Raw genomic sequence first — 19841 nt, forward strand, 5'->3', positions numbered from 1 at the left:
ACTGGTCGCTTATCAACTAAGGGAGGTGGAAAAGGCAGTTGCTTAGTTTTAGAAGGAGCACCGGTAGGCCCCAAAGATCCCGCCTCTTTCCACGGGGCAAGCCTATCAGCGTTCCTCTAGCGAAGAGCGGCAGCTCCCTAGAAGCCAATGAGTTCCGCTCCCTGGAATTATCCCGCCCATCCGTTGTGTCGTCACTCGGCCTCTAGTAAAATAGAACCAAGACTACGCTTCCCCTTCGCTTGCCAGTTGGCGGGTGTTTGCGTTGAAACTATACCGAAAGCCTGACCTTAAAGGGGAGGGAGCAGAGGGGAACCGGGGCCCTTTAAAACGAGGCCAGCTGGTGCCTGCCCCTTTAAGGGCGGGGCACTCAGACGACAGAATCTGAGCCCCAGATTACCCCGAGTTTCCGTCACAAGCTGCAAGGTAAGGCTCCTTCGCTGGGTCCGGGTGCTTGGCGGCGGCGGTTTCATCGCCGCTGGTCCTCCCCGGGCCCAGAAACACCCCAGCTCCAGTCATGCTGAGCAGAGTATGGAAGGAGCTGACTACGAAGTGCTATCCGTGCGAGAGCAGCTATTCCACGAGCGGGTCCGCGAGTGCATTGTGAGTCCGGGACCCGGGCTGGAAGGGTAGGACCAAGTTGGGGAGAAGCACGGGTGTCGCGGGAGAGGGAGACGTCCGGATCGGAGTGAGACCCCCTGGGCACAGCGCCGGCAGACCCTGCTTGGTCTAGGGGCGAGCGACAAAGAGCCCTGGTCCGACTAGTGCTCGGGCTGGCGAATCCCTAGATCGGCTCCAGCTGAGGAGCTGCGCGATAAACAAAGCCGATCGGTTTCCGTTCCTCCCCTCTACACGCCCCTCCCCCCACCCCGCCCTCCCTTCTGTCCGCCCCCCTCCCCCGCGCACGTGTTCGGAGTGCGGGTCTTCCAGTGTCTGGCAATCTGGTGAGCCTGCCGATCTAAGTCAGACTGTCGGAGAGGGATGGGTTTAACTTGGGGAAGGCTTGTTTGCAACTACTTCTCAAACCCAAATGATGTTTGATGAAGGGGACATGAACAGGGAACTTTGGAGGTTTTCTCACTTTGGAGGAAACGACTCTTCCTGGGGTGGATTCTACCGTGTAGAAATGGAGAACAACTAAAGTGTCCCCTTCTTTTCCTCGCCCTTATTGGTGTTTTGTTACAGACCCTGCAAGCCGAGTTTCCTAGCTTCGCAGCCATTCAGGGATTTCCTCTGAAGGGTTGCCCCCTGTGCGACCAAGGGCTCCTGGCTGCTTTCCTTACTCGCTCACTGCCACCTAGAGTAACAGCTGAAACTGTCACACAGCGAGGGACTCCTCACTTCTGGGCCAGGGGCACCCGGGGGAGCTTAGGGGATCGCATCTTTCTTGCATCTGCTCTAAACTCTCATATCTTTCCCTTCTCTTCTCCTTCCTCAGAGCTCCCCAGGGTAGCCCTCACCCCCAAATACTAAAGGGAAAGGTTTAGAAGAATAGAAGTTGGTGAGTGGAGGACCCACTGCAGGGGTCGTCCTTCATTTTTCTCAGACTGGGCTCCAGTCTGCCCTGGGCAGCCTCAGATTGGAGGAGGGCTAAAGTGAGCCAAGGCATAACTAGGTCTGCCTTTATCTGTGAGGACTGAAAAGTAGGGAGTTTATCAGTCCATGTGTGGGAACCCCAGGTCTGCTTTCAGGAAGCTTTCCTTCTGCATTTCTTAGTGGAGAGTTGCACATGGCAGGGTTGGGCATATCGTGGAGTCATACCCAGGCCTTGAGGCAGTGGAGAGCCAGAGACCCACTTTCCTAGAGAACAGGGAGGGAAGAGATCTTGGGGAGAGATGCAGCCTCCTGTATGTCATCCCATCCTTTAGTCCCATTAGCTGAGGATGTCAGTGCTGGTCAAGGGCATCCTGAGGGCTTCTAGTACATCTCCCACCTGGCTCCAGTCCCCTGCTCTAGAGAATCACCTAGCCTCTGCTGGACCTGCATGGAACTCCAGCCTGACCTTTTGAGCCCTGGCGCCTTCCTGCTTATTACGCATGCCCAGGGCAGAGCACCAGGCAGTAAAAATCTTGGAGTTGAAATCTAAGTGGCTCATTCTATTCTACTTCCCTATTGTTAAAAGCTACAAAAAAAAAAAAAAAAAAAAGCTACAGTTTTGTTCTAGACCCATGTTTCTCCTGGGGTCTGTCTTCTCTCTTTGCATAGATAGCTATATGCAGATTTCCTGTAGGGTCAGCTTCTCTTGGGGACTGGAGCACCTATGAGACTGATCCTGCCTTCTTGGCCCACTTTAAACACTATAACATCTCAAGATCCTCTGACCCTGATTGTGGAGCAAAGGTGATGAGTGCCTCCTCCCCTGGGCAATAGCAGCTTACTTGGGGTAGGATGGGAATGTATGTATGTGTAGGATAACCTGGTCAAGTCCTGCCATAACTGTCCATTGGAGGACTAGTCATCAGGGGCATAGGACAGACCCTGAGAGACCTACCCTGGGAGCTGGAAATTACTTTAGGTAGGGACCATGGGTTGATAGCTTTTAAAAGTTTTGATCCCAGCTCTAGAAGCTTTATAGATGTGGAACCCCAATTAAAGCCTACTATTATGGGCAGGGCATGAAAGAGACTCTGGTTTGGCCCAAAGCAGACCTGATCTTTTAGGGCCCCTGAATAAACAGAGTAGAAGCACTGAGTTGGTCTAGGAACACGATTCCTACTTATTCTCTCCTGGAGCTTGGATCAAGGTGGGAGTGGAGGGAGAGGGAGTGGAGTGCCAGCACTATGAAGACATCCCCTTCTTCCCCTCAAACTTGCTTTTCCATTTGTGTGCTAGGAAGAAATCCCCTCTGGTTCTGTGGCCTTTTTCAGATGTGTGGATATGTGCATCTCTAGGAGTCTTCTCTGCTCATGCACCAACCAGGGTTCAGCTGAAACTATTTTCTCCCAGGGAAAAAACCCTCATAGAGTTGGACATGGTGCTTTGTTCCCAAGTGCATGGGTCAGCCACTGAGGCCTTGATTAGAATGAAGTACTGGGGAGAAAGATGGAACCCCTGGATGTATGGAGCCTAGTTTGGGGAAAGTGTCCCCATGATTACCAGAGAGGTCACTGGGGCTGTGAAATGTGTGGGGATTAGAGCTTCTCATCTTGCTCACTTTCTGCCACAGATCTCAACACTGCTGTTTGCGACTCTTTACATCCTCTGCCACATCGCCCTGACCCGCTTCAAGAAGCCTGCTGAGTTTACCACAGGTACCTGTGACTTCCCTCCCTCCTGCCTGCCCTCTGCCAGTGTTCCTGTTGCCATGGCACCAGCCTCAGGGGAAGAGGGCTGTGTTGCTTGCTGAGAAAGTAGAGGTGTCTGTTCTTGAGCTTCTGCCTCCCTTCCCCCACAGGCAGGGACAAGGTGGTATAGTGGAGAGTCTAGAAGGCGGGCCAGTCATGTAGCTTTTATCACCTCAGTTTCATTCTCTACAAAATAAAAGCCTAACAATTTCTTCCCAGTCCATTGGTATTGTGTGAACCAAATATGATGGCTAACGTGAAAACTCTCTGTGAACCTCAACAGGGCAACTGCAAGGTGAATGTTATCATGGGCATAAGCTCTGTCATGTCCTCTTCTAGGGCTTCTACACCCAGGACCTCCCTGACCACTGGGGTCCCAGGACCTGGTGATGGTGACCTTTCTCTTTGCAGAGAATTCAGATTAAAGCTTTCAGTCAACATTCTGTGATTGAGGGGGATGCACTTGTCCCAGTTCCTAACTCCAGTCTGTCCAGATCTTCCAGTCCTGGCCTGAACCTTTCCTCCCCTCCAGATGGCTTCATGTGCCCTCAGCCAAGAAGGCAACCACTCCTCAGTGTGATTCCCCTGGGGACTTTCTCTGTGATTTCCAACCCCCGTCCCCATTTCCCTTCACTGTACCTAGCCACTGATGTCATCAAGCTCACAGACTGGTCATTGATTGTATTTTCAGCTTACAAAGAGGAACCTATGGTGGAGAGGATCTAGGGAAGGAGGGAAGTGGGGGAATTTCATGCTCTCACCCCCTGGGACCACTGATCTTTAAGCTGCCACGCGGGCAGAGTGGATGGTGGGGTTCATAGTGTGAGCTCTCCCGAGCCTCCCGTCCAGCTCTGCCTCGGTGGGCCAAGCCCCTCTTCCAGGGACAGGGAGGGAGCAGAAGGGCGCTATGCAACACAGATGGTTCCCAGAACTACCCACTGATGACCTGCCTCTTCCCCATGCCTCTGTCTTTTGTAGTAGATGAAGAAGATGCCACAGTCAACAAGATTGCGTAAGTACTGCTGCCTCAACACCTGGCACTGGTAGCCTTTGGAAGCTGGAATCTAGTGAGGCCCTGGGAGCAGGGAGAGAGTGAAATGTCAGAAGAGACGATTTCTGCTTCCACCCCATTTCTGCCTTCTTCCGGCTTTACACCATCCTGGGGACGCTTGGAAAAGCCGCTCTTCCTGTCTCCCTGGTTTGGCCGGGAGCTTCAAGGAGCCTCTTGGTCAGGAACTGTCTGCTGGGGTCCTGAGTCACCGGAAGCAGCTCCAACTTGGCTCCACCTTCCAGCAGCCATTGGAGAAGGGGTGGGGTGGGGATGAAGACTGAAACACCAGGGGATGGGGAAGGTGGAACCCCCGAGCGTAGGGCTTGCTTGGTTCTGAGAGAATGGCCCTAACTGTAGGCTATTATTATCCACTAGCACCTATAGAGAAAAATATAGAGATGACTCCTCTGGTTCAACAGACAACAAATTAAAAGGCAACCCCCACTCTCATCCCTCATGGACCAGCTAGATAAGTGTCCCTTCTTTTGAGGTGATGCAATCTCGGGTACAGGTCTTGGCCGTGAAGCTGGGTTTCAACTCCCCTTGTCTCCCTTTGCCTTAGTGCCCTTATGCATATGGGTTGACCCTACTCTCTCCAGGCTCAGAAATCCACATCCCTGAGGTGAGCAGAGCAGTCAGGCCCATTATCTTGGCATCATGCCTGGCACACCCTACAGACATTGTGGGAAGACTGCATTCCTGGGGACAGTCTGGGCAAGTGACATGGCTGGTGGCCATGAATTCCTGAGATGTGCCCATCTCATGTGCCAAGGATTCCTTGAGGTGAAGGCTGGGTTACAAGGAAGCAGGTAGAGTGCCAACTCTTTCCCTGGGTCTGGCATTGCTACAGCTGGTTCTAGGAGGAGTCACAGGTGCGCATGGGATGAATGGGGCTTCTTGGGCCCAGGGAAGTGAATGTCTGAGCTAAGCAGGGGCACTACCCCTTCTTTGCCCAGGCTCGAGCTGTGCACCTTCACCCTGGCAGTCGCCCTGGGTGCTGTCCTGCTCCTGCCCTTCTCTATCATCAGCAACGAGGTGCTGCTCTCACTGCCTCGGAACTACTACATCCAGTGGCTCAACGGCTCCCTCATCCATGGTGTGTTGATCCTGGTTGCAGCTGAGGGTGGGGACAGGGAGCAGATCGGGTCAGGCAGACACAGACAGCCTGGGTGGGGCTAGTCAGTCATAGATCACCCCATCCCTTCCACCTTCCCTTGGTCAGTCCTCAGTGGGTTAGGGCTTCCCCCTTAATGACCATCTCTGCTTTTCCTTTTTTTGCTCTAGGCCTCTGGAACCTTGTTTTTCTCTTCTCCAACTTGTCCCTCATCTTTCTCATGCCCTTTGCATACTTCTTCACTGAGTCTGAGGGCTTTGCTGGCTCCAGAAAGGTGAGTTGGGGAATGTATCAATCAATCAATGCAGACCGGAAACAGAATTCCACTGAGATGGTTCAACTGAAGAGGTTTTAATGAAGAGACTATTTGCAGAGGTTTAGTCAGCACTGAGGAGCTTGAGGCACTAGTGACAACAGGAAGTCGTTACCATCCCTAGGCCTGAGGGAGCCGAAGGAAGAAATAATTTCTGAAACCCACTGATAGTTGAACCTGAAGAGGTGTGGCCACCCAAGAGAGGAGCTAGTGTCAGAGTTGCCAAAGGTAGAAGGAAACAGAAAAAACACCCTGGTCTCTCTGTCTTCCTACCTTCTACTCTTCTACCAGCCCTCCCCATTGGGCAAGATGAACAGAAAACCAGAGCTTGATTCTTTTTAAGTGTCTTGTGGGATCTTAGTTCTCAGTCCAGGAATTGAATCCATGCCCCTTGCAGTGGAAGTGCAGAGTTGTAACCACTGGACTACCAGGAAAGTCCCAAGAGGGCAAGGAGCTTGTGTGATGCAGACCTCAGGGGTCAGCTTCCCAGGGCAAGACAAGGATGGAGAAGGGGTCTGGAAAGGGGGATTGCAAATGAATATCCAATAGAGGGAATGGCCCCAGACTGCGGGGTAGGAGGACAGAATAACTAAACAGAATAAGAAGGAAACCACCTCTACTGCCTCCTGAATCCAGTCCTCTCTGGTTCCCAAGCCAGGCTGCCATCTCCCCTGTCTCCTTCCTTCCCTACACTGCCTTCCCCACCCCCGAAACCTACTGCCTCCTCCCATAGGGTGTCCTGGCCCGGGTCTATGAGACGGTGGTGATGCTGATGCTCCTCACTCTGCTGGTGCTGGGCATGGTGTGGGTAGCCTCTGCCATTGTGGACAACAACAAGGCCAGCAGGGAGTCCCTCTATGGTGAGAAGACCAACTTCCTCCCCACCCCTCAGCCAGCTCATGTTCCTCTGTCTAGAACAAATATATCCCTCTAAGGCGGTGAAAGTTGGGACTTTCTCCCTTAGACTGAAGTTTCAAAACTGATGGGCTTCAGGCCACATCTAACCTATGGAAGTGTTCCACTGGGCCCATGCAATGAGTTTAAAAAAAATATGAGTCCGTTGAAATTGGGAGATTTCACACTGATATCCAGGTTTCTGGTTGTGCGTAAGCAGGTTGAGGATCTGGCCACACTAGGCCCCAGTGACTTGGGCCAAACAGTGGCTGTGCCCTTTAGAGAGGGCTGAGGATCTGCAGTTTGCTGTAGTCTCTGCCACTCCCTCTCCTGCCAGCCAGTTTTCCCCATCTTCATGACTTACCTCTCCCCTATAGACTTTGGTTTCGTGCGCCTGCCTGGACTCTGGGGCCTGTCAGCCCCCAGTAAGCAGGGGGAGAGAGATGGACTGACAGTCTTTTTTTTAAATCTTTAGACTTCTGGGAGTACTATCTCCCCTACCTCTACTCCTGCATCTCCTTCCTTGGGGTCCTGCTGCTCCTGGGTGAGTGTCCAGAGCCTGGGAGGGGATGGGGAAGGTCCCGGGGCCAGAGCACCCCCAGTAGAGGATGGAATGAAGGGGCGGGCAGGGCAGGCGGTAGAGAGAAGGCTCTGGCGGGTGACTGCCTCCTGTCCCCACAGTGTGTACTCCACTGGGTCTCGCCCGCATGTTCTCGGTCACTGGGAAGCTGCTGGTCAAGCCCCGGGTATGTAGTGCTCCTTGTCCTTGGACCCTGCCGGGGGAGCTTTCTGAAGAGCTGGGGCCCATCAGTGAAGCCACTGTCCATTTGTTCTGTGCACACCTTGCAGAGGGCCACAGCCTTTGCTGGCTCCTGTATCCTTGACCCCTAGCATCTGGAGCTGGTCATCAGACATACAGAGCAGAACACAAGACAATTGGGAGGGACTGGATAAGGTCGCCGGTCACAGGGTGGTGACTGAGGGGAAGGGAAGGAAAAGGACAATGGATCCTTGAGGTGAGCAGGGTTCTCTTGGGCTCTTGTGGTCAAGGAGCCTCTGACAGTCCATCCCTCCCTTTCCCTATGCCAATAGCTCCTGGAGGACCTGGAGGAGCAGCTGCACTGCTCAGCCTTTGAGGAAGCAGCTTTGACCCGCAGGATTTGCAGTGAGACACAGTCCTTCCCAGCTGGGATGATGGGCGTGGTTTGGGCAGGGGTGGCGGGACTGGGGGACAGCACCATCTTCTCTGCCCCCAGATCCCACCTCCTGCTGGCTGCCCCTGGACATGGAACTGCTGCACAGACAGGTCCTGGCTCTGCAGACACAGAGGGTCTTGCTGGGTATGTGGGTTGGTAGGCAATGGGATGCCTGGCTTTCCCCAAGGAGAGAAGCTCCTCATTCCAGAACCTTGCAAACTGCTTTCCCATTCCTGCACAGAGAAGCGGCGGAAGGCTTCAGCCTGGCAGCGGAACCTGGGCTACCCCCTGGCCATGCTGTGCTTGCTGGTGCTGACGGTAGGTACGCCAGACTTGGTGGGGGTGGGCAGTGGTAGCACCTTGAGTACTTTAGCCCTTCACAGGGAGGAGGGAGGTGCAAAATCCTCCTTCAGTAATAGTAGCTGCCTCTCAATGAGTACCTACTTTTGCGAAGCACATCAGTCCCCATTTTGTAGATGAAGAAACGGAAGTTAAAGAATTTATCCAAGGCCACACAGGGCCTAAGCCATTAGGCAGTTTTGCTCTGGGATGAAAATAAAGGTTAAAATCCAGTCCATCCCCTCAACTTGCTACATCGTGGACTTGGAAATAAGTCTTATTGGTTTGGAGAAAGATGTATATTTTTCTATTTTGCCTTTTTGGGACTTCCCTGGGAGCTTCCCAGGTAGTGCTAGTAGTAAAGAACCTGCCTGCCAACGCAGGAGACATAAAGAGATGCAAGTTCGATCCTTGAGTTGGTAAGATCTCCAGAGGAGGGCATGGCAATCCACTCCAGTATTTTTGCCTGGAGAATCCCCATGGACAGAGGAGCCTGGTGGGCTACAGTCCATAAGGTCACAAAGAGACACGACTAAAGTGACTTAGCACGCACGCATGCACGGGACCTCCCTGGCAATCCAGTGGTTAAGACTCTGCACTTCCACTGAAGCGGGCATGGGTTTGATCCCTGGTCGGGGGAACTAATATCCCATGAGCTGTGTGGCACGTCCAAAAACACCCCAAACAAACAAACAAAACTATTTGGGCTTTTTGCATCTGTACCTGTAAGTCCGCTATAAGATACTCTCAAAGGTACTCTGTTGCTAACATTAACCTTCGGGAGGTCCCACACAGCTAACCGAAAATGATGGACCAGAGAGTTCGCTCTTAACATTCTCAACTCTGGATACATCTGTGGGCTGGGACAGGGGTGGGAGTCCATGACCTTGCCTCTCACAGGGCCTGTCTGTGCTCATTGTGGCCATCCACATCCTGGAGCTGCTCATTGACGAGGCTGCCATGCCCCGGGGCATGCAGGTACCGGGCCGCCCTCCAACCCACCCACCACATCATTTGGGGAGGGCCTGAGCAAGGCTGGGTGAGGAGGCAGAAGGGGAGGCCAGAGGGGAGGCCGGGTGCTGGTGGTATTGATGACGATGGGGAGTGCTGCGTGGTGACACCTCTTTGTCCCTCAGGGTGCCTCCCTGGGCCAGGTCTCCTTCTCCAAGCTGGGCTCCGTTGGTGCCGTCATCCAGGTCGTCCTTATCTTGTATCCTTCTGGAAACCCGCCATTGCCTCTCTTCTTCAAACCCATCTCCTCTGAGGCTCTGGGCAGAACTACAGTGGGAGTGAGGGGGAAGCGGGCAAGACTTGGCCAGCCCAGGTTCGAAAGAACACTTGATTCAAAAGGAGGGCTGGGGGAAGAGAGGGCCATCTCCTTTGAGACGAGGCGTTGATCCTTGGGAGCAGGCCAGTTCTTCCCTAACCCAGTGGCAGTTACCTGATGGTCTCCTCGGTCGTGGGCTTCTACAGCTCTCCACTCTTCCGGGGACTGCGGCCCAGATGGCATGACACGGCCATGACGCAGGTAGCCGGGAACCTGCCAGACAGGCGTGGAGGAAGCATCCTGGGGGCGTAACTGGGCACTCAGTGCTGGCAGCTCTGTGTCCCTGACCTCCCCTTTCCTCCCTCCCACCCAGATAATTGGGAACTGTGTCTGTCTCCTGGTTCTAAGCTCAGCACTTCCTGTCTTCTCTCGAACCCTGGGTAAGTAGCAAAAGGAGGTAAGGGAACTGGGTTGTTTTGAGTAGCTACTGGTACTAAGCAGACCCCTTATATTCTTGCTCTCTCTGATTCCCACAACAAACCTATGAGGAGGTATTACCTCCATTATACAAATGGAGTAACAGAGGCTCTACAAAGTGCTGTGCTGGGCTTCAGAGTAGTGTTGCTTCAAAGCTTATATTTTTTCCATTTGCTACATCCCACAGTCTCTCCTATTTACTTCCATTTTTTCAGTGAAGAAGCACCACTTTCCCCCCAAATCTTTCTCTGGGGGACCATCTGATAAACATTTTTTTTTTCTTTTGGCTGCACCCATAGGGCATGTGGGATCTTAGTTCCCCAACCAGGGATTGAGCTAATGCCCCCTGCAGTGGAAGTATCGAGTCTTAACCACTGGACCACCAGGGAAGTCCCAATATTCTCATTTTAGAGATGAGAAACAGGAGAGCTACTTGATTTACCCAGAGTTACACAGCTAGCCTGAGGCAAGGCTGAGTCAGGCCAGAACCTCTGTATCCTGAGCCGCAGTCCAGTGCTTTTTCTGTATACTGGGCATCAAATGATAAGCTCAGTTCTCCTCCCATCTTCAGAGCTAGGATCAAGATGATGGTGGGGGAGATGGGGAGCCCATGCGACTCCCCTACTACTACGGGGTAAACTAGTTACACTTTTGAGCATTACCTGGTAAAAGTGTTCACCCCAAGGTAGTAGGGGAGTTGCATATGTTCTCCACCTCCCCCGCCATCATCATCCCTCTATTGTACATTATCAGTCATGTCCGATTCTCTGCAACCTTATGGACTGTATCCTGCCAGGCTCCTCTGTCCATAGGATTCTCCAGGCAAGAATATTGCAGTGTGTAGCCATTTCCTTCTCCAGGGGATCTTCTTGACCCAGGAATCAAAGCCAGGTCTCCTACACTGCAGGCAGATTCCTTACCATCTGAGCCACCAGGGAAGCCTTATTTAGTATTTAAATCAGTTCCATTTGGTTTTTAAGTTTATATTTTCTCTACTCTACCATTTCTACTTATGCCTTGGGATTTAGGATACTTGGCCTGTGGGTCCAGCAGTTAGTTCCTTTTAGGTTGGAAGCTCATAGGAATATTTTTTTAAGTGGGGGAGGGGCTCAAGAATTTTAATATATGGTAATTATATTATTATTATTAGGGGCTCAGTAAGTGTTGGAATAGTGCCTGGTACATATGGTTCCTCATGTGTGTTGTCTCATTTAATTCTCACAGTCCCATTAGTTTGTCTCCTTGGTTTTCTTTAATTCCCTACTTTACAGTTGAAGAAACTGAGGCACAGACATTTAAGGAAGTTGCTTCAGATCACAGTTAGATGGGGTGGAGTTCAGATATGAACCAAAGCAGCCATAATAAGAGCCCAGTTTCTTAGCCACCACACTGCTCTGTCTACTAAAAAAGAACACTTGGTTACCAGCTTGAGGTTTCTGGCCCAGGAACAAGGAGCAGGGAGCTCCTTGGGACACTTGGAGCCAGAGGGGATCCCCCCAACCCCAACACACACAGACACACCACAGACAGACACACACACAGACAGACACACACAGACAGACAGACAGACAGACACAGACACACACACACACACACACACACACTCTGCAGGAGAGGATGCCAGACTCTGGAAGGGAAGTTGGAGCAAGCCTAGCAGCTGACACTTGCTTCAACAGCCCTGAACTGTCCCCAAGACAAGTTGGGAGGTAGGAACAACCAATGTGTAGAAGCCAACCTATCAGTTGCAGTGTTGAGATATGGCCACCAGGAGGCAGCAGAAAGCTCGGCTCTGAGCCAGGGAAGGGTTGGGGAGCCTACCTCCCATCCTGGCCTTTGTACTTCAGGGCTCACTCGCTTTGACCTGCTGGGTGACTTTGGACGCTTCAACTGGCTGGGCAATTTCTACATCGTGTTCCTCTACAATGCGGCCTTTGCGGGCCTCACCACTCTGTGTCTGGTGAAGACCTTCACGGCAGCTGTGCGGGCAGAGCTGATCCGGGCCTTTGGTGAGAGGGAGTCAGGGTGAGGCTGGTGGGGTGGTTGTAAGGTGGAGCTGTCTGGAACAGTGGTCATCCCAAGCAGAGGAGATGGCATACTCAACACCCATTCTGTGGCTTCTGAGGACTGACCTAAACCCTGCTTCTGACTAATCCCCTGCCTCTTCCCCAGGGCTGGACAGACTACCGTTGCCTGTCTCTGGTTTCCCCCGGGTGTCTAAGAAGACCCAGCACCAGTGACCTCCAGCTGGGGGTGGGAGGGAGAAAACTGGACACTGCCATCTGCTGCCCAGGCCTGGAGAGGCGCCCAGGGGTGGGTGGCCCTCAGGACCTGGAATCTGAGAGGGTGGGTGGCAGAGGGAAGCTGAGCCTTCTGCACTGCTGCATAATCTGAGCCAGAGTTTGGGACCAGGCCCCCTTGCTTCTCCAGATTTAACTGTGGGCCCCAGCATGGGGTGGGGCTGGGGGCTGGGTCTGGCTCCTGGTCTCAAATCTGTTTACACGTCAATCTGCCTCACTGCTGTTCAGGGCCAAGCCCGTAGCCATGTTTACATGATTTGATGTGCAATAAAGTGGGGTGGGGGCAGGGGAGGGTCAGAGCCAGTGGCCAACTTGGGAGGCAGATTGTCTTCCCTTGCCTCTGGCCCAGCAGAGCCTAAGCACTGTGCTACCCTGGAGGGGATGTTGACTGCCGGAGAGACGAGGGCATAGGGAGGAAGAGGCCACAACCGTCAGCAATAAAGTTGATACCAGGGTTTTCTTTGGTTTTTTTAAAGGTCCGGTCTCTGTGTCTGTTTGAACAGGTTTGCTCCCACCAGTCCTGAGTCTACAGAGGGAAATAGAGGGGTCCTTCCCACCATCCTTTCCCTCTCCTCTATCTGCATTCTCAGTGACCTCTGGGGACTTGGGTCTGGTGTTAGGCCATACAGTCAGGCAGTGGGAAGCTCCTCCTCCCTTGGCCTTGCTAAAACCTGGCTGGTCACCTGACTTTTCCTTATACCCAAGCCTTATTTCTTGGGCGCCTTGGTTATTGGGGGTAAGTGGGCATCAGCATAGGAAGAGGTAAAAGAAGGGGCTGCCTGACAAAGGTTTGTGATTCCTACCTCTGAGAAGAACCTAACTCTGTCTTTCCAGAGGCTATCAGTGCCTTGAATATTCTGCAAGCCCTCCTGCTATGTTGGGGGTAGGGACAATGGTTCTGCTCATGGTTATGCAGATTGTACATTGCACAACTTCCAGGGGCATCATTCACCTCTTAGTCACTGTGTGAATGGTTACTACAACTATTTTTTTGCAAATGGCAAGCCAGTGACTTGAGGAAGGGCTGCTTTTTTCTAAGGCATACAGGTTACTGTGAATACTAGCCATAGAGCTGAGTGAGTATGGGATACAAAAAAAGAATGTAGTTGCCACAAATACTCGCTGAACACCTACTATAGGCCAGGCACTCAGCTAAGTTTGTATTTAAGAATTGCTTTGTCTAGTAAGGATGCGTGTTTATGTACATGCATGCTAAGTTGCTTCAGTCACTCTTTGTGACTGTATGTACTGTAGCCCACCTGGCTCCTCTGTCCATGGGGTTCTCCAGGCAAATATACTGGAGTGGGTGCCATTCCCTTCTCCAGGGGATCTTCTTGACCCAGGGGTTGAACCCACGTCTCTTAGGTCTCCTGCATTGGCAGGCAGGTTCTTTACCACTAGTGCCACCTGGGAAGCCCCCTAATAAGGGTGACATAATTTTAATACCATACTGCAATGAATGGTGGTTCATTTCTCATTCTCAAGGAAACAGAGGTCCAGCGTCAGGACATTAGGGAAGGCTTCTTAGAGAAAGATTTCTAAATGACAGCAGATTAATGGGTGAAGTGTTGCAACTTCAAAGCCTTTGACATGAGAGAGACCTGAATGGCTAGAAGCAGAGCTCCAGAAGGTTTGGAGAAGGAAAAAGATAGAGATGCCTTGTGTGTGTGTATGTTAGTCACTCAGTCGTTTCTAACTCTTTGCCACCCCATGGACTATATAGCCTGCCCACTCCTCTATCAATGGAACTCTCCAGGCAAGAATACTCGAGTGGGTAGCCATTCCCTTCTTCAGGGGATCTTCCCAACCCAGGAATCAAACCTAGGTCTCCTGCATTGCAGGCAGATTCTTTACCATCTGAGCCACCAGGGAAGCCCTAATAAGATTCCTTGATGGTAGGTAAAGGGAAGTGATCATCAGCCTGTTAGAGACTATGACTTTAAGTACCTGCTGTCCTCCAGCAGTTTCCAATCCACAAACTGGGTATCTGGCAAGTATGAGAGGGGACAAAAGTTTGAAGTCCTGAACCAGACTATCACTATGAAGGTCTGTTCCTGATCCTGAGGAAGCTCCCAGCAGAAGACTACAAAGCTACTAGGGAAAAGGGTTCTCTGGTACCCATCCCTTCTAGTCCTGGTTACTGCTAAGGAGGAGAGATGGAAGTGGGGGAGAACATAGAGAAAGGAGTTGTGTGCCCAAAGGGCTTTATTGGCCTTGGGCAGAAATTGGATCCCATACCTCCTAGATGGTAGCAGGGGACAGGCTCTCAGGGTAGGCTTGGGGAGAGCAAAGATCTAATTCAAGTATCAGAGGAGGATGGTTTGGTGCCACACATAAGGTTAGAGGTAGAAGGATGCTTATCCAGGCAGCCAAGGATTAAAGCTGCTAGAATTTCCGAGGCAGGTGCCTGCCTGGCTTCCAGGATGGAAATGAACTGGACCAGCGGTGGTGGCCGGCTAGAGCCCCCGCCCTGGTGGGAGGGGGCGGGACGGCCCTGGTAGAAGGGCGGGGGGCGGGGCCAGGGGCCACTTAAGGCGGAGCCGGGGCGTTCTGGCAGCGCCGGAGCCAGGCGGCAGAGCCCGGCAGGGTTGGCACTTACCCACGACCCCCCCTTCCCTGCTATGATGGCCCGTCAGTAGCAGGTTCCAGACCCCCCAAGGGTATGTAGGCAGAGCTAGCAACAGCCAGGTGCGCACAGCCACAGAGCTCTAGGGCACTCTGGGGGCAGCTCTGCCTGCTGCGCTCTCTGGTGCCTGGGGAGATGCCCAAGTGACGGGTGAGGACAAGAACGTTCCCTTTTGGCCCGAGTCCGCTGCATCCATGGCGCTGCCGGCCAGTCTGGTGCCCCTGTGCTGCTTGGCACTCCTGGCGCTGCCGGCTCAGAGCTGCGGGCCGGGCCGGGGGCCGGTCGGCCGGCGCCGCTACGTGCGCAAACAGCTCGTGCCGCTGCTCTACAAGCAATTTGTGCCCAGCGTGCCCGAGCGGACCCTGGGCGCCAGTGGGCCGGCTGAGGGGAGGGTGACAAGAGGTTCTGAGCGCTTCCGGGACCTGGTGCCTAACTACAACCCCGACATCATCTTCAAGGATGAGGAGAACAGTGGTGCAGACCGCCTGATGACCGAGGTAAGGAGGGCCTCTCCCCACCTGCTCGAGGGCACGTCAATTTCTCTGCCCTCCTCTGGCAGCTGGGGGGGAGGGGTGTTGAGCCGAGTTTCATCTACAGAGACCTTGATCTCAAGGACCTACCTCCACTTCTCACCCCTCCCCCACCAAAAAAAAAAAAAAAAAAACCACCTTTGCTGGCTGGATTTAGTGATCAAGAGGGATCCAGGCAGAGGCTGGGCTGGGGAGGGGGAGGAGGGACTAGTGAGAGTGAAGCTGGGAGAGACTGGGAGGGCGGGGAAAGGAGGATGGCGGCAGGCGAGACGGGAAATGGCTGAGGCGTGGACCGGGGGTCAGCTACCGAGCCAGGCAGGAAGGGCTGGGGTGAGCTGGGGGCCAGGAGCTGGCTAGGCAGCAGACAGAGCTCTACCCTTAGCCTGGCTCCTGACCTGGTAATGTTAAAGCTCAAGGGCCAAAGAGACTGAAGGGGCTGGGAAAGTGGTGACCAAGGGTCAGATCATCAGGGCCATCTACCTGAGGAGGGGCTGGGCAGGAATTGTCTTTGGTATGGGGGAGGCATCCCAGAACAGGGGTAAAGCTATCTATCTAGAGTCTAAACGACTGTCCTGGAGCGAAAAGCAATCTCCAATGGGAAGAATAGATGGACCCACCTGAGACCCAAAGGGTTCCTGTGTCCCTCAAACGTAGTTTAGCTCAAGGACCTTCCTTAGAATTAAAGGGTTAAAATTAATTCAACGAGTATGTACTGAGCATCTGCTGCAGACCAGAACCTAACCAACAACCTAGGGTGCGAGGAGAGGGACCACCTCTGGCCTGTGATCTCAACTGTCAGAGCTGGAAGGAAACTTGGAGGTCACATTCTTCCATCCTCCACCTCCCATTTTTACATCTCCGAGCTGGGCCCCAGGAGGAAAAGTGATTTAATCAAAGTCTTAAAGCTAATTAGTGGCATGGCTGAGTCTAGAATTCAGGACTCCCAATTCTAAGTCCTATACACTTTCCATTACACCACCTAATTGTGTATGGAGTGGGAAGGTGGGGGGAGCGGGAGGGGGACGGATTTCCTCTGATTAACTGCCATAGTTTTCCAGGTTACTTTGTTAGGAAAACCTGTCCAGGGGAGAAAGAATTCCCTGAAGCCTTACCTACCCAGAGATTGGGAAGGGGAAATGCCTGCCCTCCTTGGTCATGGAGTATCCTAGCCCTTTCCTCTGGCTTCCACCTGCAGCAGAGGGGGCAGAACAAGGGACAGGGCCAGGAGAATTTCTGACTGGCCCGGGAACCCCCTCCGTCCTGCTTATCTCCTACACCCTGGCTGCAAAAGGCCTTCATTGAGTTGGCTCTGCACTGGGCTGCTGCCCCCGCAGGTCAAGGCCTCAGGGCCTCCGTAGGGGACAAAACGACAAAAAGTTGGAAGGAGTTACCACTTTTCCTGTCTTCCCCCTCCCCTCCTCTCCAACCCTGCGGAGGTGTAGAAGACTCGGGAAAGAAGGGTAGGGGGGAATGTCCCACTGGCCAGTTAGGAAAAAAACCAAGTCCGAGGAGAGACCCGAGCGGGGAGAAGAAAAAGAAGCGGTCCTCTGCGCCTCCTCCCGTGAGGTCCGTGCTGTGGTGCGCGCCAAGGTCTCCGGCTCCCAGACTGGAGCAGCCGAGATAACCGTGGTCTCCCTCCCCCGGAGCAGGCTTCCAGCCGCGGCAGCTTTTCCACCTCTCCACTCCCACCCTGCAGGGGGCCCCCCAGATCCGCGCAAGGGCAGCTCGCGTTCGTCTCAGGTGCTACTCCCACGCCTTTCCGCGCGGCCTCTGGAACAAGAGACCGAGCGACGGGGGGCTCTCGGGGCTGGCAGAGCCTGAGCTGGAACTGGGAGGGCTGGCCGCGCTGGGGGAGGGGACCCGGCGGGCCGGAGCTGGGATGGGGGGCGCGGCTTTCTGCCCTTTCCTCTCCCTGCGCCGGGGCGGCTGAAAAGCGCCTTTGTGGATGGAGCTGCTGAGTCCGCTTCTCCCGGCGCGTCCCCGGCCTCGGCCCGGGATTCTCGTTCGGTTAAGTCATCCCGGAGAATGGCCATTGTACTTCGCGCAGCCCCCGCCACCCCAGCCCTTTTTCCAGCAGCCTAGATCCCGCACGGCTCCGCTTGGGCACCTCTGTGGGGGGCACTCGCACCACGAAAGGGTTAATGCTAGGGGCTGAAAGGAGGAGGAGGAAGGAAGGAAGGAAGCGGTGCCCGGTGCCAGGGAAGGCAACGAAACAAAAGATGAATCAGGAGGAGGGAGGGCAGCCGGGGCTTGGGGCGGGGGCCAGGCTAAAACAGGGGCTCCTCTCGCGGAGCCAGGCTGCTCAGCCCTTCCTTGACCAAGCTCCCACCCGCTCTCTTGCCCTCTGCCAGGTTGAGCTGAGGTTCCAGAACAACTAGGGATGAAGGGCAGAAATTAAAAGTAGGGGGAAGAACTAGGTTTGGGCGCTCCCTTTCAACCTCAGGGTGACTCCGCAGGTGGCCAAAGCCGCCCTGAAGGGCGTAGATTAACGACGACACCCATTCAGATTCTCACTTCCCCGGGGCATTCAAAATCTAGGAGGGAGTGGAAGGGGTGGGGTGGGGGGCGTCGGGAAAACAAGAATCAACTCTCCCGTCCAGGTCGCTTTTGCCCCCGTGGTGGTGGTCGTGGTACTGAGCAGACTGACTTTATTCCCCGCCAGCGTTGTAAGGAGCGGGTGAACGCGCTGGCCATTGCCGTGATGAACATGTGGCCCGGAGTGCGCCTACGGGTGACCGAGGGCTGGGACGAGGACGGCCACCACGCGCAGGACTCACTTCATTACGAAGGACGTGCCTTGGATATCACCACATCCGACCGCGACCGCAACAAGTATGGGTTGCTGGCGCGCCTGGCCGTGGAAGCCGGCTTCGACTGGGTCTACTACGAGTCCCGCAACCACGTCCACGTGTCGGTCAAAGCCGGTACAGTAAGGGGTGGGTGGTGAGGTCCCTTCGGGAAACTGAGGGTGCACAACCCGGTTGCGACCCTAGGAGAGACCAAAGAGGCGTTGGCATTGTTAAACCATCCTTCCATTTCTGCCCGGTTGGGACCCGATCCGGGGGAACGCGCTTGTTGTTCCTGAACTAGTGAAGTCTGTCCTGAGCTTGACCCACGTCCTTCAGAATCTTTACTAACATTCTGGAACCGCTGGTCTTCAGTCCTCTCTCTCTGATTGTTCCTCGCAGATAACTCCCTGGCGGTCAGGGCAGGCGGCTGCTTTCCGGGAAATGCCACCGTGCGCCTGCGGAGCGGCGAGCGGAAGGGGCTGCGGGAACTGCATCGCGGAGACTGGGTGCTGGCGGCAGACGCGGCCGGCCGGGTGGTGCCCACGCCCGTGTTGCTCTTCCTGGACCGGGACCTGCAGCGCCGGGCCTCTTTCGTAGCGGTGGAGACCGAGCGGCCCCCGCGCAAGCTGTTGCTCACGCCCTGGCACTTGGTGTTCGCGGCTCGGGGGCCAGCGCCCGCACCAGGCGACTTTGCACCGGTGTTTGCGCGCCGGTTGCGCGCGGGGGACTCGGTGCTGGCGCCGGGCGGGGACGCCCTTCGGCCGGCGCGCGTGGCCCGCGTGGCGCGGGAGGAAGCCGTGGGCGTTTTCGCACCGCTCACAGCGCACGGGACGCTGCTGGTCAACGATGTCCTGGCCTCATGCTACGCGGTTCTGGAGAGTCACCAGTGGGCGCACCGCGCCTTTGCTCCCTTGCGCCTGCTGCACGCGCTGGGGGCGCTGCTTCCGGGCGGGGCCGTCCAGCCGACTGGCATGCATTGGTACTCTCGGTTCCTCTATCGCTTGGCTGAGGAGCTGCTGGACTGAGGGTTCCAGGCATAGAAACCTCGTGGCACCCGCCTAAACGCGAGCGTGCGGGCTGGGATCCGGGGATATGCGCAGCAGACGATGCTGATGGGGGGGAGGGGGAGGGAGAAAAAGGATGAGATGGTTTAGGAGCAACCTCTAATTGTGAGGTTGGGTCCTAGGTAGGTGGGGTTGATGATGGATACTCCTTGACGCCGACTGTTTCTCCTTTTATTCCCCAGTGCCTCAGCCCCACTCGATTATTTTATTTTATTTTCTATTTATAAATTGTAATATAATGATCTGCTTGCCCAGCCTGGCAAGATGAGGGGCTGAGGCACGGTCATAACATTTTCCTACAAGTGGGCTAATAAAAGGAAGGGTTCCAGGAACTTATTGGGAAATATCTCTATTCAGATGGTGATTTGCCTCCAGATTGGGGGAGGGGTATGGAGAAAGGGAACCATACCTTACTTCCCATCCCCCCTTGTTTCCCAGCAGGTCGTTCTGCCTTGCTTCCTCCTCTCTGGAGGCATCCCAGTCGACCAGCAACAGAGACCAGAAGAGTCTGCCCTTTTCTAGGCTGCTAGTTCTTTTTCCCACCAGAGAGAACTAGCATTCTGCCCACGTGTCTGCATACCCGACTCTTCAAGAGACCAGGGT

The 19841-nt window shown here is 54.3% G+C and overlaps 2 protein-coding genes across 6 annotated transcripts; both read left to right on the forward strand.

The window, feature by feature from the left end:
* The first annotated feature begins 208 nt into the window (after positions 1-208).
* Positions 209-12704, forward strand: LMBR1L (limb development membrane protein 1 like). 4 transcript variants are annotated; one of them, XM_043885245.1, is made up of 17 exons: positions 209-600; positions 3164-3248; positions 4260-4293; positions 5289-5428; positions 5617-5720; positions 6493-6619; positions 7129-7197; positions 7335-7399; positions 7746-7818; positions 7910-7993; positions 8091-8167; positions 9089-9166; positions 9325-9398; positions 9626-9716; positions 9829-9895; positions 11777-11938; positions 12102-12704. In XM_043885245.1, the coding sequence occupies exons 1-17, from the start codon at positions 529-531 to the stop codon at positions 12167-12169; spliced, it is 1470 nt and encodes a 489-aa protein (XP_043741180.1). In that variant the 5' UTR covers positions 209-528; the 3' UTR covers positions 12170-12704. The 4 variants fall into 4 exon arrangements, with proteins under 4 accessions (XP_043741180.1, XP_043741211.1, XP_043741189.1 ...); XM_043885276.1 differs by having other exon boundaries at positions 9385-9457; positions 9613-9716; XM_043885254.1 differs by having other exon boundaries at positions 4263-4293.
* A 2042-nt stretch (positions 12705-14746) lies between these two features.
* Positions 14747-19570, forward strand: DHH (desert hedgehog signaling molecule). 2 transcript variants are annotated; one of them, XM_043885292.1, is made up of 3 exons: positions 14747-15352; positions 18048-18309; positions 18574-19570. In XM_043885292.1, the coding sequence occupies exons 1-3, from the start codon at positions 15050-15052 to the stop codon at positions 19197-19199; spliced, it is 1191 nt and encodes a 396-aa protein (XP_043741227.1). In that variant the 5' UTR covers positions 14747-15049; the 3' UTR covers positions 19200-19570. The 2 variants fall into 2 exon arrangements, with proteins under 2 accessions (XP_043741227.1, XP_043741237.1); XM_043885302.1 differs by lacking the exon at positions 14747-15352 and adding an exon at positions 15816-17125.
* The last annotated feature ends 271 nt before the right edge of the window (positions 19571-19841 follow it).

This window comes from Cervus elaphus, chromosome 3 (assembly GCF_910594005.1).
Source record: "Cervus elaphus chromosome 3, mCerEla1.1, whole genome shotgun sequence".
Classification (NCBI taxonomy): domain Eukaryota; kingdom Metazoa; phylum Chordata; class Mammalia; order Artiodactyla; family Cervidae; genus Cervus; species Cervus elaphus.

What these genes read in the sequence shown, in the direction of transcription:
- LMBR1L (XM_043885276.1), top strand. Translation starts at nt 529, where the DNA reads ATGGAAGGAGCTGACTACGAAGTGCTATCCGTGCGAGAGCAGCTATTC. An exon ending in AGCGGGTCCGCGAGTGCATT is followed by an intron (nt 601 to 3,163) that starts GTGAGTCCGGGA and finishes TTTCTGCCACAG; the next exon opens with ATCTCAACACTGCTGTTTGC. An exon ending in CCATGCCCCGGGGCATGCAG is followed by an intron (nt 9,167 to 9,384) that starts GTACCGGGCCGC and finishes GCCGTCATCCAG; the next exon opens with GTCGTCCTTATCTTGTATCC.
- DHH (XM_043885292.1), top strand. Translation starts at nt 15,050, where the DNA reads ATGGCGCTGCCGGCCAGTCTGGTGCCCCTGTGCTGCTTGGCACTCCTG. An exon ending in CAGACCGCCTGATGACCGAG is followed by an intron (nt 15,353 to 18,047) that starts GTAAGGAGGGCC and finishes ATTCCCCGCCAG; the next exon opens with CGTTGTAAGGAGCGGGTGAA. An exon ending in CCACGTGTCGGTCAAAGCCG is followed by an intron (nt 18,310 to 18,573) that starts GTACAGTAAGGG and finishes TGTTCCTCGCAG; the next exon opens with ATAACTCCCTGGCGGTCAGG.